Source organism: Atractosteus spatula, chromosome 11, assembly GCF_055471065.1.
Source record: "Atractosteus spatula isolate fAtrSpa1 chromosome 11, fAtrSpa1.hap1, whole genome shotgun sequence".
In the NCBI taxonomy this organism is placed as follows: Eukaryota; Metazoa; Chordata; class Actinopteri; order Semionotiformes; family Lepisosteidae; genus Atractosteus; species Atractosteus spatula.
Window position 1 is genome coordinate 4,198,908 of NC_142716.1, and position 13,486 is coordinate 4,212,393.

The 13,486-nt window shown below is 42.3% G+C and overlaps 1 protein-coding gene across 5 annotated transcripts in view; it reads left to right on the forward strand.

Moving 5' to 3' along the window:
- Positions 1 to 13,486, forward strand: part of slc44a5b (solute carrier family 44 member 5b) — a 101,953-nt gene that overhangs the window by 59,200 nt on the left and 29,267 nt on the right. For 3 of the 5 annotated variants that reach the window (XM_088928044.1, XM_088928043.1, XM_088928042.1), the window contains exon 3: positions 12,714 to 12,787. The exons of the other annotated variants lie outside the window; for them this stretch is intronic. In XM_088928044.1, the coding sequence (XP_088784170.1) occupies positions 12,714 to 12,787 (74 nt within the window). The remainder of the gene's footprint in view (positions 1 to 12,713; positions 12,788 to 13,486) is intronic. 5 annotated transcript variants of the gene reach the window in all.

Consider the following 13,486-nt stretch of genomic DNA (forward strand, 5'->3'; position numbering starts at 1 on the left):
TCCAGGACCCCGAGTTTGACTCCTGGCTGGGTCACCTGTCTGTGTGGGGTCTGCATGTTCTCTTTGTGTTCATGGGGGTCTTCACTGGGTACTGCAGCTACCTCCCATCTCCCACAGACGCATGCAGGTTACGGTTGATCAACAGACTTTTCTGGGGGTTGTGGGTTCTGAGGGGAGTGACGGTTCTGTCTGTGGTGTTATTGACAGTGAGCGGGATGGCCTCCTCTTGTCGGTGGCCTTTCTAAAGCTCTCGATGTGCTAAAGTCAACCTTATGACTCCGTAGGTGACAGAAGCAAATGGCCATTCAGCACTTCCTCCTCACACGCTGCCTTCCCACAGCGGCAGATCTGTCAGACAGCTGTCAGAAGGCAATACTGTGGTTCTGATTATCAAGACAAATCATTGCAGGGATGCATTTACTTCTGTTTTTTTACTGCCGATGACAGTGACTGTACGACACGGCACTGACATCCTTCCACGTTCACGTGCTGTGTTTGATAGATTTCTCCTGTCCTTAAATTCTCCCTGTACTGCATGTTCTTTAAATGAATTAGATTACACTCACTGGTCCTTCCACTCATGCTAATGTGATCTGTTTCTGTAGAGTGTCTCATGATTATCAGTGTCATCTGTTCCCAGGATTGAATGCAGAGCACTACCCTAGTAATGACTGTCATGATAGCAATGTCATAATGCAAGGCCTGTTTTATAACGCAGTGTTCTTCACGCAAAATGCGGCAGATACTGAGCCCGCAGAGCGGTTTGGATTTTTAGCCAGATATAGTGCTTATTTTTAATAAGGATTATTGTGCTTTTTATAGGCACGGCTCTCACCATTGCAATGGGGTTATCAGAATGAAGGCGCTGCATTTTTAAAGTTATTTAAACGGATCTTATGCAGATTGTCGTTTTGTAACTGTGGCTAGGGTCTGGACATCTGCCACTGCTTCACAGGCATGTTTAGAATATTAGAAGCACAAACAGAACAAACCGGTCTCTAGAACACTGTGACACGTCCGATTTAATTAAGTTGCAAGAGAGGGGGAGCAGTGGGGTTAATCTGTGTGAGAGCTAATTGACCTGAATCAGATTGATCTAATGGTGCCTGGGATATATATACCTTATTGAACATTTTCCCTGGAGTTAGTTGTGTGCTTTGGACATGAAATCCTCCAGTGTTGGTGGCCTGGAAAATTGTCCCCTTGCCCATTCTGGGATTCTGTACAGAAGCTCTTCGTAGACTCCTTGACCAGGAGTGGTGCCAGTATTCACAATACAGAGAGATCCCTTCAGTTATTCAGTCTTGCTCAGGAGAAAGGCACAGGTTTATTTTTTAGGACAATGTATTGGAGCACGTTTATCCAATGCCATAGAGCACCATGGGAGCTCTGGTTAAACCCAATGCTTCAGAGACAGTGCTGATAACCTGTATTGACCTCATCTCCAGGGCTGGAGGGTTCCATGCTTGCATAACTCTGCTTGTTGTGCATACTGTATTAGCTGGCAGGTGAATCAATCTTTGTTGTGGTATCCTATTGAAAAGTTAGTTTGTGTTTTGTTTTTCACAGGCACGGACAGAATCGTTCAATTAAAAAAATAAACAGTCCTGCCAATTATTTTTATTTAGTCTCCTTTATAAGATAACATCGCTCTATTGGCCATACTGTATATGATTTCTTGTATTAGGAATTTGTCTTTTTCACATACCCCAGCTTGCTCTCCATGAGACGCACAGACAGGGAGAGAAGCTGGGGGTCAGAGCGCAGGGTCAGCCATTTATACAGCGCCCCTGGAGCAGCTGGGGTTAAGGGCCTTGCTCAGGGGCCCAACGGAGTAGGATTCCTCTGCCAGCCGTGGGATACAACCGGGAAACTTCCAACCCCAGGCGCAGATCCTGAGCCACAGAGCCACCGCACCCAGATTGCTAGTTGGGTCTGTGTGTGTTGGCTCTGCCAATGTACCACCTTTACCACACCTGGACCCACAAGGGGAAGAATGAGGACATGCAGGCGGGCTTCCTGGCCCTTTACACCATCTAACATCTCCTCTCCTGACTCACTACAAGCCCCACAGTGACGTACAGGGGCTCCGTGCCCATTGAGTCGTGCTTCACTAACGGATGGCACGACAAGCTGCCAGGTGTCTGGGAAGCAGCAGTAATCACTGTTTCACTGGAAGCCAGGAGAGGCGTGGGAAGCTCATCTCAGCCTAATTCATCTCAGCCTAATTCACATCCTGGGGAATTTTGGTCACAGTCAGCTAGTGATATGAACCGCAAGTGTGGTTTTATTGTGTGATTTCTGTAAAGGGCCTTGAGGATGCTCTGTATTGAAAGATGCTATACTAGAATACGATTAATTGATTGATTGCACTGATGAACCAGGCTCGAACCCATAGCGGATGGATCATAAAGTTCAACCCAGCACTCAGAGCAAGAGCCTAGACTGGTCGAACCACTTGGGAACCATTTTATTTAATCGTAGTCCCTTGTCATTCGCTAACAATCTGGCTAATGAACTGCACCTTGACTTAAAACATGGAGGACTTGCATTTATTTATTTTTTTAAAGGCCCGTGTTTGCCAAAAAACTAAAAGGAAAAATTCTACTATATGGCCTGGCCAGAGAAACAGAATTGACTGTGTACAGTGCACAGTTCTCTTACGTGCCTTCTATAATCAGACAGGCAATGGACAGGCTTTGATGAGTTTCTTTTTCTCAATATACCCTACAGATGCTCAGTGAGACTGGGATCAGGGGGATTGGGATGAACCTGAAAGATGTGCACAGTCACTGTCATGCTCTGTAAACTTGTCCAGTGCTAGTATGATGGATGATGCTGTTGTCATGAACCAGGTCTCCTCCAGCTGGGTATGGAGCCAGCACCACAGGATGAACCTGCTCTGCTGCAAGCCCTAACCCTAAACATTGCCATGTTGTCACCTGGGCCTGCAGTGGTATCTAGGCCTTGCACCAGACTGCATGTCACAATGCTTCCATCTGCTGCAAGCGGAGCGAAAACGTTCCTTAAAAGCTCATGCAAGAGGGATTATTATCCCAGTAAAGAAACTCCATGTGCTCCTACAAAGACCTGGATTGGGGTGGTCTCGGGCACACCTGGTAGCAGTCTCAATATCTTCGTTGATCAATACCAATGCTGCTTTGAGGTAGGAACTGCTTCAAGGCAGTCATTATCACAGCGTTGTGATCTCACACAGATCATTCAATATCTCATTTGTCACATAACCCATCCAGCTGCATCTCTTACATTCACAGACGAAATGGGATTTTCTGTTTTTCCTTCGTTCCTTAAATGTTTTGCCCTGGCGGTGTTCACATCACAAGGCAGAGAGCCTGGGAGACTGCACCTAGTGTTTTGGCTGTTGTATGTTTTCACCAGGGACATTAAAAGGTTTTCTTTGGAGTCTTTCTGATTCTGCGTATTTGTTGTGAATACAAGACCGCGTGCTGTGCGCTGAAGACAAGCGAGCAAGCTGAATGAGTCTGGACTGCTGCAGGCCTTGTAAAAATGAGAGAACATCCGAATTGCACGTTGTTGTATTCTGTTTCAGTTCCACCCATGGTTTGGAGTGTTTTTATTTCTGCGGGGAAGGTTCTGGTGCTCAAGGCCAGATTTAACCTGGATTACCCAAAGGCCCTGATAGGCCTGTGTGCTTTTGTGAACGTGGCCTGCACAAACTAATCATTTGAAAGCTCATGCCTCAATTATCAATACAGGTTTAGAGTAAAATTGAGGTTATTAAACAAAGTACAGCTCCCTGAACCTGCAACCTTTTGCAGTGTGTGCCGGAAAAAGTTATTTATATATTTGTCTATAGAAAAAAGGAGCTTGAGGTTTTTTTTTACCTACCTACTTCTTTTTGGATGTTAAGCTTCTATTTTACTAGTCACAAAGTTGAAATAAACTTTGAAGGATTGTACAGTTAGGGTGGGATGGTGCTGCGGTGGTTAGCATTGCTGTTTCACAGTGCTGATGCCCTCGGTTCAGTTTCTGAGGTGCTGTCTGTATGGAGTTTGCGCGTTCTCCCCTTGTTCGTGTGGGTTTCCACCAGGTGCTCCGGTTTCCTCTGACAGTCCAAAGACATACTCCTAGCTTAATTGGCTTCTGAGAAAATTAGCCCTCGTGTGAGTGTATGTGCCCTGTGATGGACTGGCACCCTATCCAGGGTGTATCCTGCCTTGTGTCCATTGCTTACCAGGATAGGCTCCAGCTCTCCCGCGAATTGGACAAAGTTGTTAGGAAATGGATGGATGGGTTAATCACACAAGTTAAATAACATCAAGAAACATGAAATGCCAAGAAAGGGTGTCAGGATGGGACAATGAGGAAGCTGCAGAGGAACCTGTTTGTTTTTCTGATGAGCTTAATTAACGTCGAATCAATCTCAGTAACCCCATAGCACAGCTGCAAATCAGTGAGACCTGCACACAGCTGAGAGCTACACTTGCAGCTGTGGCTTTCCTATAGCTCTTCCCAGCCTTTTCCTTATGGTTCTGTCCAGTGTTCCTTTCTCCCTCAGATCTCCTTGCTGTATTTCCTCATTATCTCTACCACACAAGCCGTTGAAGAGGCACTGCAATGGCTCTCCCCAGGTTTAGAGCTGTCATTAAGCTGCTCTCATGTAGTTTTTCTTCTAAATATAACACCAGAGACATTCGGTCTACAGTTCATTTAAATCCTACAAATAACGCTGCAAGCTTTAGGGAACAGAAAGCGTGTGTTTTATGTGTTGATATCATAATACCAGCACATGTGCGTCCCTAGCCAGCCTCTTTTTTTTAAGGAAAGAGAGTAAATTGTTTCTGAATGGGTATCTGGAGACCCGCAGTTCGCACTTCTTCATAATCTGATGAAAAAAAACGCAGAGATGGTGGAGTTTATGTAAATCGGTGACTTTCATGCCTCCGAATGACATAAGGAATATGGCTTTCCTGAGCAACTGATTGCACTGATGCTCACGGGCGGAATGGATTGAAACAGCCATCGAAGAGGACCTGTAAGAGCTGAATGGGGAGGTGTAATGGTGCTCTATAAATAAAGGAGTGCTATAAACAGAAGACAAAAACAGAATCCCAAAGCAATTTACAGATGGAGTGATAAAAGGTCAATAGCTTTGCATCCCATCCAGCCTTGAGGAGTGCATCCTACTTAGCACTGGAAATGTGAATGGATTGCCGTTTTTTTTTTGTTTCCTCTTGACTGTTTAATATGCACACACAGATTCCTGTGACTTCTGCAACACTGAGAGAGTTGCTTTCCCTGAGTGTGAATGAGCGATTTCTCCGTCGGTCGTGCTCCTGTCACACTGAGAACTGAGCCCTGAGAAGGACGGGAAGCCATCACAGGGCCCTTCCTGTGTTTATCTTGACCTGCATGATGTCGCACAGCAGGGGGGCAGAAGGGTCTCCTAACACAGAACTTGTGAGTTTCTTTATGGAATTTAAAATCATGTCACGTGTAACTCAAGCCTGGTACTTCACATGGTTTTGGTTCCAAAAATCTGATATCCCAACATTTGATTTAGAGGTCTGTGACGAATAAACTAAGATACCAGTAGAAGTGCCCAGTTAAACAATGAAAATGTTTTTAAAGGCAGCAGGTTTGCTCTTGACTGGAAACCTTGGGTGAAGTGATTAAAAGCGATAGTTGGTTTGAGTTTCATCTAGTTGCTTTTGGAATAGTCTAATACGATTTAATTAAAATAAAAAATTGGAAATTTTAAATGGAAATGCTGTGAACTGGTCCTGATGTGATCGTTCCACAAAATATACGTACAGTATAAACAAAGAAATGATTCATAAAATGTATAAACACTCCACTCCATATAACACACTGTGCAATAGTGTCCCCACACTCCGTTTTGAAACATGCCCATGTTTAGAGTCACAGAGGACGAAGTGTACATGAGGAATCCTGTCTAACAGAATTTAATTTGTCTCTCCTGTGTCTGTGTCATTAAATTCCTTGCTGATGGGAGTAAAGACAGGTGTGCTTATATTTTTATTCTAATCAATTATCAGTGTATTCATATTCCATCTGCTAGGAGCTTTTTGGATCATGGTTTTCATAGCTGCAGAGCTGTCCTGTGTAGCTCCCTTGTGGGTAGCGCCGATTTCTTCCTACTGCACCGAATCTGACAGGTACTGAATGATTCAAGTTTAATTAGAAACTGAAAATGTGCTTGGAGCCTCTCAGTATGTAGAGGTGAATTGTATGGGGAGAAAAATACATTGTTGTCAGCTTTTGCTGTCACTGTTTTCAGAAACTGGTAAGAAATAACAGTTCTGTCTTCAGGTCATATGGTGCTGTATGCTGCAGTTCCTGTTGTTGAGCTTTAAAAGGGATAGCGATAAATAGAAGTGTATAGGATACACTAGAGAGAAGGTCTCTTTCTTAAGAGAAATCTGCTCATTTCCGTAGCAGACATGAGGCAGTATGTGTTCCCCAGGGGGAATATCAGAGTATGGGGCAGCCACCAGCAACAGGAGCTCATCAGCAGGCTGCACTGGACTGTGACCTTGTGCCTGTTCCTCAGCCTGGGGAGTTTGCCTCACTATCCTTCTCTCACAGAGCAGAACCTGCCGCCGACTCGAGGCCAGAAGCATTTCCTCCAGTTTTGTTCTGAACAGGTTTCCAGAGGGAAACAAAAAGGGAAATAACATTATATCTGAGGCAGTATGTTGTTCTGTGTCTCTCAGAGCATCATCTAGCATTTATTAATTTATTTTCCTACCAGTTAGCAAGGGCTGTGTATCGTAAAGATGATTCCAATGCAAGTCCAGTATTTTTTCCCAGCAGCAGATTTGAACAAAGTTCTGTAAAAAGAAACAAACGCAGGCGCCTTCAGGATACACTGTGGATCATTGGACTGGGTTAAAAGAAGGAATGAACACTGATACCTTAATTGCAGTAGATCCAGTGTTGAGACTGTTGGGGGAAAAACCGAAGAAGCACTAGCACATGAGTAATAAAAAAATGTTGATAAATATTAAAACAAATAAAAATGGAACCTTTTATGTGGCCAAATTACATGGAGTAGTTCAACTTGAGTGTACTTGAAGAACCCACTCTGATATCATGTATTGATGGCATTTCTGCTCCTCTTACCTTACATATTCTTAGTCCACCCATCCACGATCAGCAACTTTCTCCTGTTATCTGCAGGTCACAGTGAGCCCCGCAGGGATGGGACACAAAGAGTGACAACACCCTGCACATGAAACATGAGCGCATTCATTTACACGTGTATAACAGAGACCATGCAAACTCCCCGCAGAATGTGCCCCAGGCCACAACTGAACACAGTCTCCACTTCTGCCTGCTCTGAGCCCCTTTTCCTTATTTGCTTTCCACTCACTTGTCTGTAAGTTTTCTCTGTTCTGACCTCTGTAAAAGTGTTCTACCATTCTGAGAGTGAGGAGCAGAACTCTATGTGCTACACTTCTTTTTATTAACTGTCACACACTATTATGAAATGCAGGCATCTCTGTGATCATGGAGGACTGCGCCATTTGTTTCAGTAACATCAGGCACTGTTTGCATGAAGGACAAGCCCATAATTGAGCACGCTTCTGAGAATGTTTCATATTATCATCTGCTGTAGCTACTGCATCGTGATAAATGATGAAATATCTAACTATGATAAAGGAGTGTTGCCTCTTACAGTAAAAACAGGCTTTCTTGTTTTGTTTTAAACTGAGGCATATTTTCTTGGACACAGAAGGCACCGATAGACCCAGTAATTGTGGTTTTGTAGGATGCTCATTTTCTGATCTTACCAGCCACTGGGAATGTGAGAAACATTCCAATGTGTGTAGGCTTTTCATTGATTTAGTTTTGCTGTTTCTGAGATCTCACAAAAGAAGAGAAAAATCAGAAGAGAGACAGACATGTATTACACATATACAGACATCCCACCCTCATTTTAAAGCAGACAGATGATAATTGGTGGTGAAAGGGTTATCAGTGTATACTAAATGGGATGATATAACATCACAGTGATGAAAGGTAATGATAGTCTCTGATGCATCTCTCTGCCTTAAGGGCTGTCGGACGATTGAGACCAATGTCCATGGTCTTTTTTTAAATTCAGGATCTGAAAATATGAATTTTAATGGAAAATGTTTTTCACTGCTAAGAAAAGAGGATATGTGCCTGGAACTGAGCCTTGTGGGTAATAATTCAGCGAAAAATAGCTGAAGTTTAAACCCATTGATGCATCTGGGCTTATGGGATTTTGTCACCTTTGACCCTTTGCGATTATTAGTTTTAAAGAACACAGTATCTCATAGAAAGGTAATCTCTGCTAAAACTGGACCCTTCAATAAAAATGCACTGATGTGACTAGGGCAGTCAGTTTCAATAAATGCCATGACGGATGTATTGCCTGTATTTTTTGCCAAATATTTTTTCCTGTTTCATTGTTGTTTTCAGTTTGGATCATTTTCATAATTTCACCCGACCTGACATAGGGTGTTGAATTAATCTCTGGGCTTCTGCTAATTTCCTACAGTGTCATTAATAATGTGATGTTGATCAGCTTTTGCTTTTGTTGTCCTGTCTGTGAAATCAGTCTAGATCACAAGGTCATCAGTGTGGTTTAGGACTGAGTTTATGGGGCTCCAGTCAGTTTGGAGATTGAACATTTGACAGAGGTCTCACACAGAGATCATGCGCTTTGCCTGCACTGTGGTAGACTCTTATGATTTGCTGTATTAGCTGGGATCAGTGGGTAAGCTCGAGCCTGACAAGAGTTTAGGAGCCTGGCTGGGAATAGAAATAGGTCACCTGATGGTGCAGAGAAGTGGATTTATTGTACTGTATGTTGTGAATTGAGTAGAGTAGGTTATATCAAAGAGAAAAATAAAATAGAAGATATTCTGGATTTTCTGTGCTTCTGCAGGGACTGTGTGAAAGGGAGGATGGTTTGTACTGTGGGAAAAATAAGAAGTGACAATATCTATTTCAGTACTGTGGGAATGACCAAAATGAGGAATGCATGGGGCATCGTGTAAAACACATTACATATTGCACTAACTGTAAGGGTCCAGAGAGCTCATACTGAAGTGCCAACCTCCGTTTAGCATTGAATGAGTCAGAACAACTGATCTGTCATGGCCTCCTTCTTGTTCATAGCCTTTCTTATGTTCTTGCAAATTTTTGGACTTCACTTTTTTGTTACAGGATTTGACCAGGGGGGTTAGAGTGTGGAAGATGTATCGCGTAAAATATTATGTGGCTGAAGACTATTGGGTGTTTCAGGTTAAAATTACAGACTGAAGGTAAATGAGAGGTCGTGTTTAAAGCCTTAACAGTGAACATCTGCTTAAGGAGTATCCTGAACAACTGGGTAGTGTGTTTTATGGGTTATTTAAATAGATGACTATGTAATGGACACTCCATTACATCTCAGTTACTTGTAGAGTACCTAAGAAAGAACATACAAGTGTGGCGATGAGTTTTCGACAAGAAGCTTTGAGAAGACGGACACATTTTTCTTAGCTGAACCTCTTCAGTTTGCACATAGGAAGGACAGAATTACAGACGATTCAGTTCTTATACTTCCTCGCTGGGCTTGTTCTCATTCTGAGAAGCTAGGGTGGCGTTTTCAGACCTTTCAGGTCTCCATGAGCTCATTACAGGTCATGTTTGTTGTGACAAGTAGGCTCTAATCAGTTAGGTCAATGGTACAGTATGCACTCCAAGGTTAAGGAGTTCCTCAGGGATTCCTCTGTGAAGGTGACGTTAGATACTGTAACTAAGCGTTCTTTCCGGACCCTATGCAGACGACACAATCCGGGGATGAGTGAGGAAAACACGGGGAAAAAAGCATGCAGGAGTCGGGAATGTAAACAGGGGGTGTGTCCATAGTGCGCAGGTGTTCTGGGGGGGCGAGTCCGGGGCAAACAATCCAAAACAGAGTCCAAAGAGAAATCCAAGAGGAAGGCAAAAAGGTCCAAAGCCAGGCGGTCCATCTGAGACGAGGACAAACAGGATTAAAAACCGGAGCGGGACCGCGGAGGGTCGGGGGGAACAAGCAGGGAACGGGACCAGACGCTCAGATCCCGGAATCGCTTGGTACAGGAACCAATGCAGAGCCCGGAACAAAGTGGGCATCTGGCTTTTAAGGTGGGCTGGAAGGAGGCTGGAACAGGGGGCAGGTGTACAAAATCAAGTCCGAAGTGAAAGAGCCGGAGCGCCCTTAAGGGGGAGGGACTACAATCGTGACAGATACAGATGACTGTAGGAGAACTAGTCCTGAAAGTCTTACCAGGCAATATTCTAATACTGAAGACATATCGGACACTGAGGAAGCATTTCAAGGAGAAGTTGCAAACTTTGCTGTGGTGTCATGATAATTGGTTGGACTGAGCAGAAGATCCAAGGATGATTTGGCATTTGATTTAGGGAGAACAAAATATGCAGTCAGTTTCCTAATTATGTATCGTCTACTGGTTGAAAGTCTAGGTGAATATAAATAACTAGGCATTATAATGCAATGCAAACATCTCTGAGGTGCAAACAGTGCCTTGTTATTTTAGAAATGACAACATTGTATGTTCTTCCAATTCTGCTGACAGCTGAATGTCAATCAGGATGTCAATAAGCATTTTATAGGTGCTTCATTGAAAACCAACTAACCTTTAGTATTCTAGCCTGGTTTGGTGGTCTCAGTGTAGGGAATAAAAAATGCTGAACAAGACAGTGAATCAGAGTAGCAAGACTGACAGACCTAAGCAGGAAAATCTCAATTGTTTGGTTTTAGGATCGAGTTTGAAAGATGGGAAGGCATTTTTTAAAAGAGAAATTTCTTGAGTGTAGTTTGCTGACCTTAGGATGTAGATTTCAGGGTTTTGCCTCTGAAAACCAGTTGTTTTGTACTACTTCCACAGGGAGTGTATGTCACTAATGGCATCACGCCAGGAGGTCCCTTAAGTGGAAATAATAAGTTATTTGATTTTAAACAATGAATACCCTTGCAGTTTGGGGTGGAATGTGAGAGCAGTAGCCAAAGTGAATTATGGGTATGGTCATTATTTAGCCATCAAAGTATAGTAAAGCTATAGGAAACAGAACGGTCTTCCAATAACTCTATAAAATAACTACAAAATCAGAGTTAACGCATAATATTTTGTATGTAGAACTGTTGAATGTAACTGGAAACCAAGGCAATGCTCTGATGATGATGATGATGATGATGATTATTATAATTACTGATGAGATTGATACGTTGATCCTCTGACTCAACAGATGAAGAGGCAAGGCAGATCAAGGGGTAGGCAAATCCTTCTGCAGAGGGGCGAAACCTCTGTGTCCAAGACCACGCAGACACCCTGACATTCCCAGAGAGAGCCCTGCCTTTCAAGGCTCAAAGACTTCATCCCCGAGATCCTACTTGACATGAATAATTGCGATCTAGAAAATGAAAGGAAGCCGGCCTAGTTAAAGACGAGGGGATTTTCAAAGTCTCTCAGGAAGAAGAAGCAGGTTGTTAGAGTTAACACATCTTATTAAAAATTCTGAAGGCAGAGCTCCTTCCTGCTCCTTCCTGCTTTTTATGTTTTAAGCCGAATAATCAACATTCAGTGTTACTTTTGTTGTTCTACTCAATTAAGCTGTACAAGAACAGGGGGAGTATTGGTGTTAAATATAGACTTAATAATAGTGTTCCGTTTTTAAAATGGATTTGAGTTCTTCTTGAGAATTGTTTCTAGGCATTTTTTCGTGTTATGCTTTTTGTCTTTTTATTCATCGCCCTAGAGCTCATTAGAAGCTGAAATTGACACTCAAAAACTGCTCCCACTGAGATGAAGAAGTCCTCAGAATCCATACGGAATAACTACGTGCATGGAATAAAATGATCAGTGTTTTATTGCGAGTGGAAATATGTGGTAGCTGCAGTATTTTATACCGCTTAAGAGAAAGCAATCTTGTTTTTAGGTTTTATTTTTCTGAATTATATCCATATAGCCATTATAGATGAAATGATGTATGTAATGAATTTTGAATCCTAACCTGCCTGAAATGGAAAAGAATGATTGTTTTCTTTCAATTCCAGGGCTTATCAGCAATGTATACAGTTCTGCTTGTGAGCTATAAAGATATTAGCATTGGCTGTTGTAAAAGACTGAATTATGAACGTACCATGTGTTTCAGTTTCTTAATTAGAGTGATGGTGCTAAAAGCACACAAAGCATATTCATGTCATAATCGTGTCGTATTTGATTACGTCTTACTACTTACTACTATTGCGACATTTCCAGCACTGTAACACTTCTGATGACTATACAACATCCACTGAACAGAAAAGAGGGGATATAAGCCAGATAATCCGTGTGCTGGTGTGTATGAATTCATCACCTCTTCCTTGAGCTCCACCTAGTTTGTGTGCTAAGGGCAGAGGCAGCTACATTGACCTCTGCCCCCTGGCCAGTGGTCAGTCATGCTGGACACCTGTAATTTACCTTACAGGTGGTGGCACCACAAGTAGTGTGGCAAGATCAAGTTGTTCGGTGTGTCAGAATAATTCAATTCTAACAATACTGTCTACAGTAAGTGCAAAAGGAGAGCTTTAGAAAGTAACAGACCTATGAATCACAAAGTGACAAAAGAAGTCTGTTATGCCAAATGCTGTTAAAGACTGTAAAAATGTATTTTTTGCTGTACAAATGACATTTGCCTGTTGTCTTCAGGTACTGTACTGATGTGGTCTGCTGTGTGATCTTTGTTGTCATCATCCTGGGCTACATTGCTCTGGGAACTGTGGGTAAGTAATGGAGTTGCAGTGTGTTACATCATACAGTCTCTCATGACATCACTCTCTTGCTGTTTCACATAGTGATTTTGAGTCCATTTTCAGGCACTTTCTGATCTCAACCACGTCTGAGCTTTTTTTCCTTTTCCCTGTGACTCACAAGTGGTAACACATAAGAATCTCCTGGGAGTCATTTGCATGATTCTTGGAGTTCTAACTATTTTTTTTCCCGAAAAGATTTGGTTGCATCTCAAATCTGATGTTTTACATAAATAGCTAAATTAGGACCTTTACAAATGTTTTGACAAACAGTTATTTTTAAGTTATCGTCATGGAATTATGTTTGACTTAAATTGCTTTGTCAATTAAATTACATTGCATTGCATCAGGCTATCTGCTTTTATTATTTGATAAATTCAGTTTAGGCAGTGCATTAGCTGAATTAAATTCAGCCATATCACAGTATGAGTCCCAGGGAACTTGGAAACACATCATACATCTAAACATTTTCTAACTCCCACGATGTTGTCGAGATTAATAATATTCTGGTAAACACTGTTGTGGTTTGTTTATGCAGAGTACTCAACTTCCTGTGATAAGACTACATTTGCATAATTTTGATCTGTGATAAAATCTTGATGCAATTTTTTTGATCTTGAAAAAATATCTTAACTGTGCTAGTGTTTGCTGTTATGAACTGTAACCACTCTA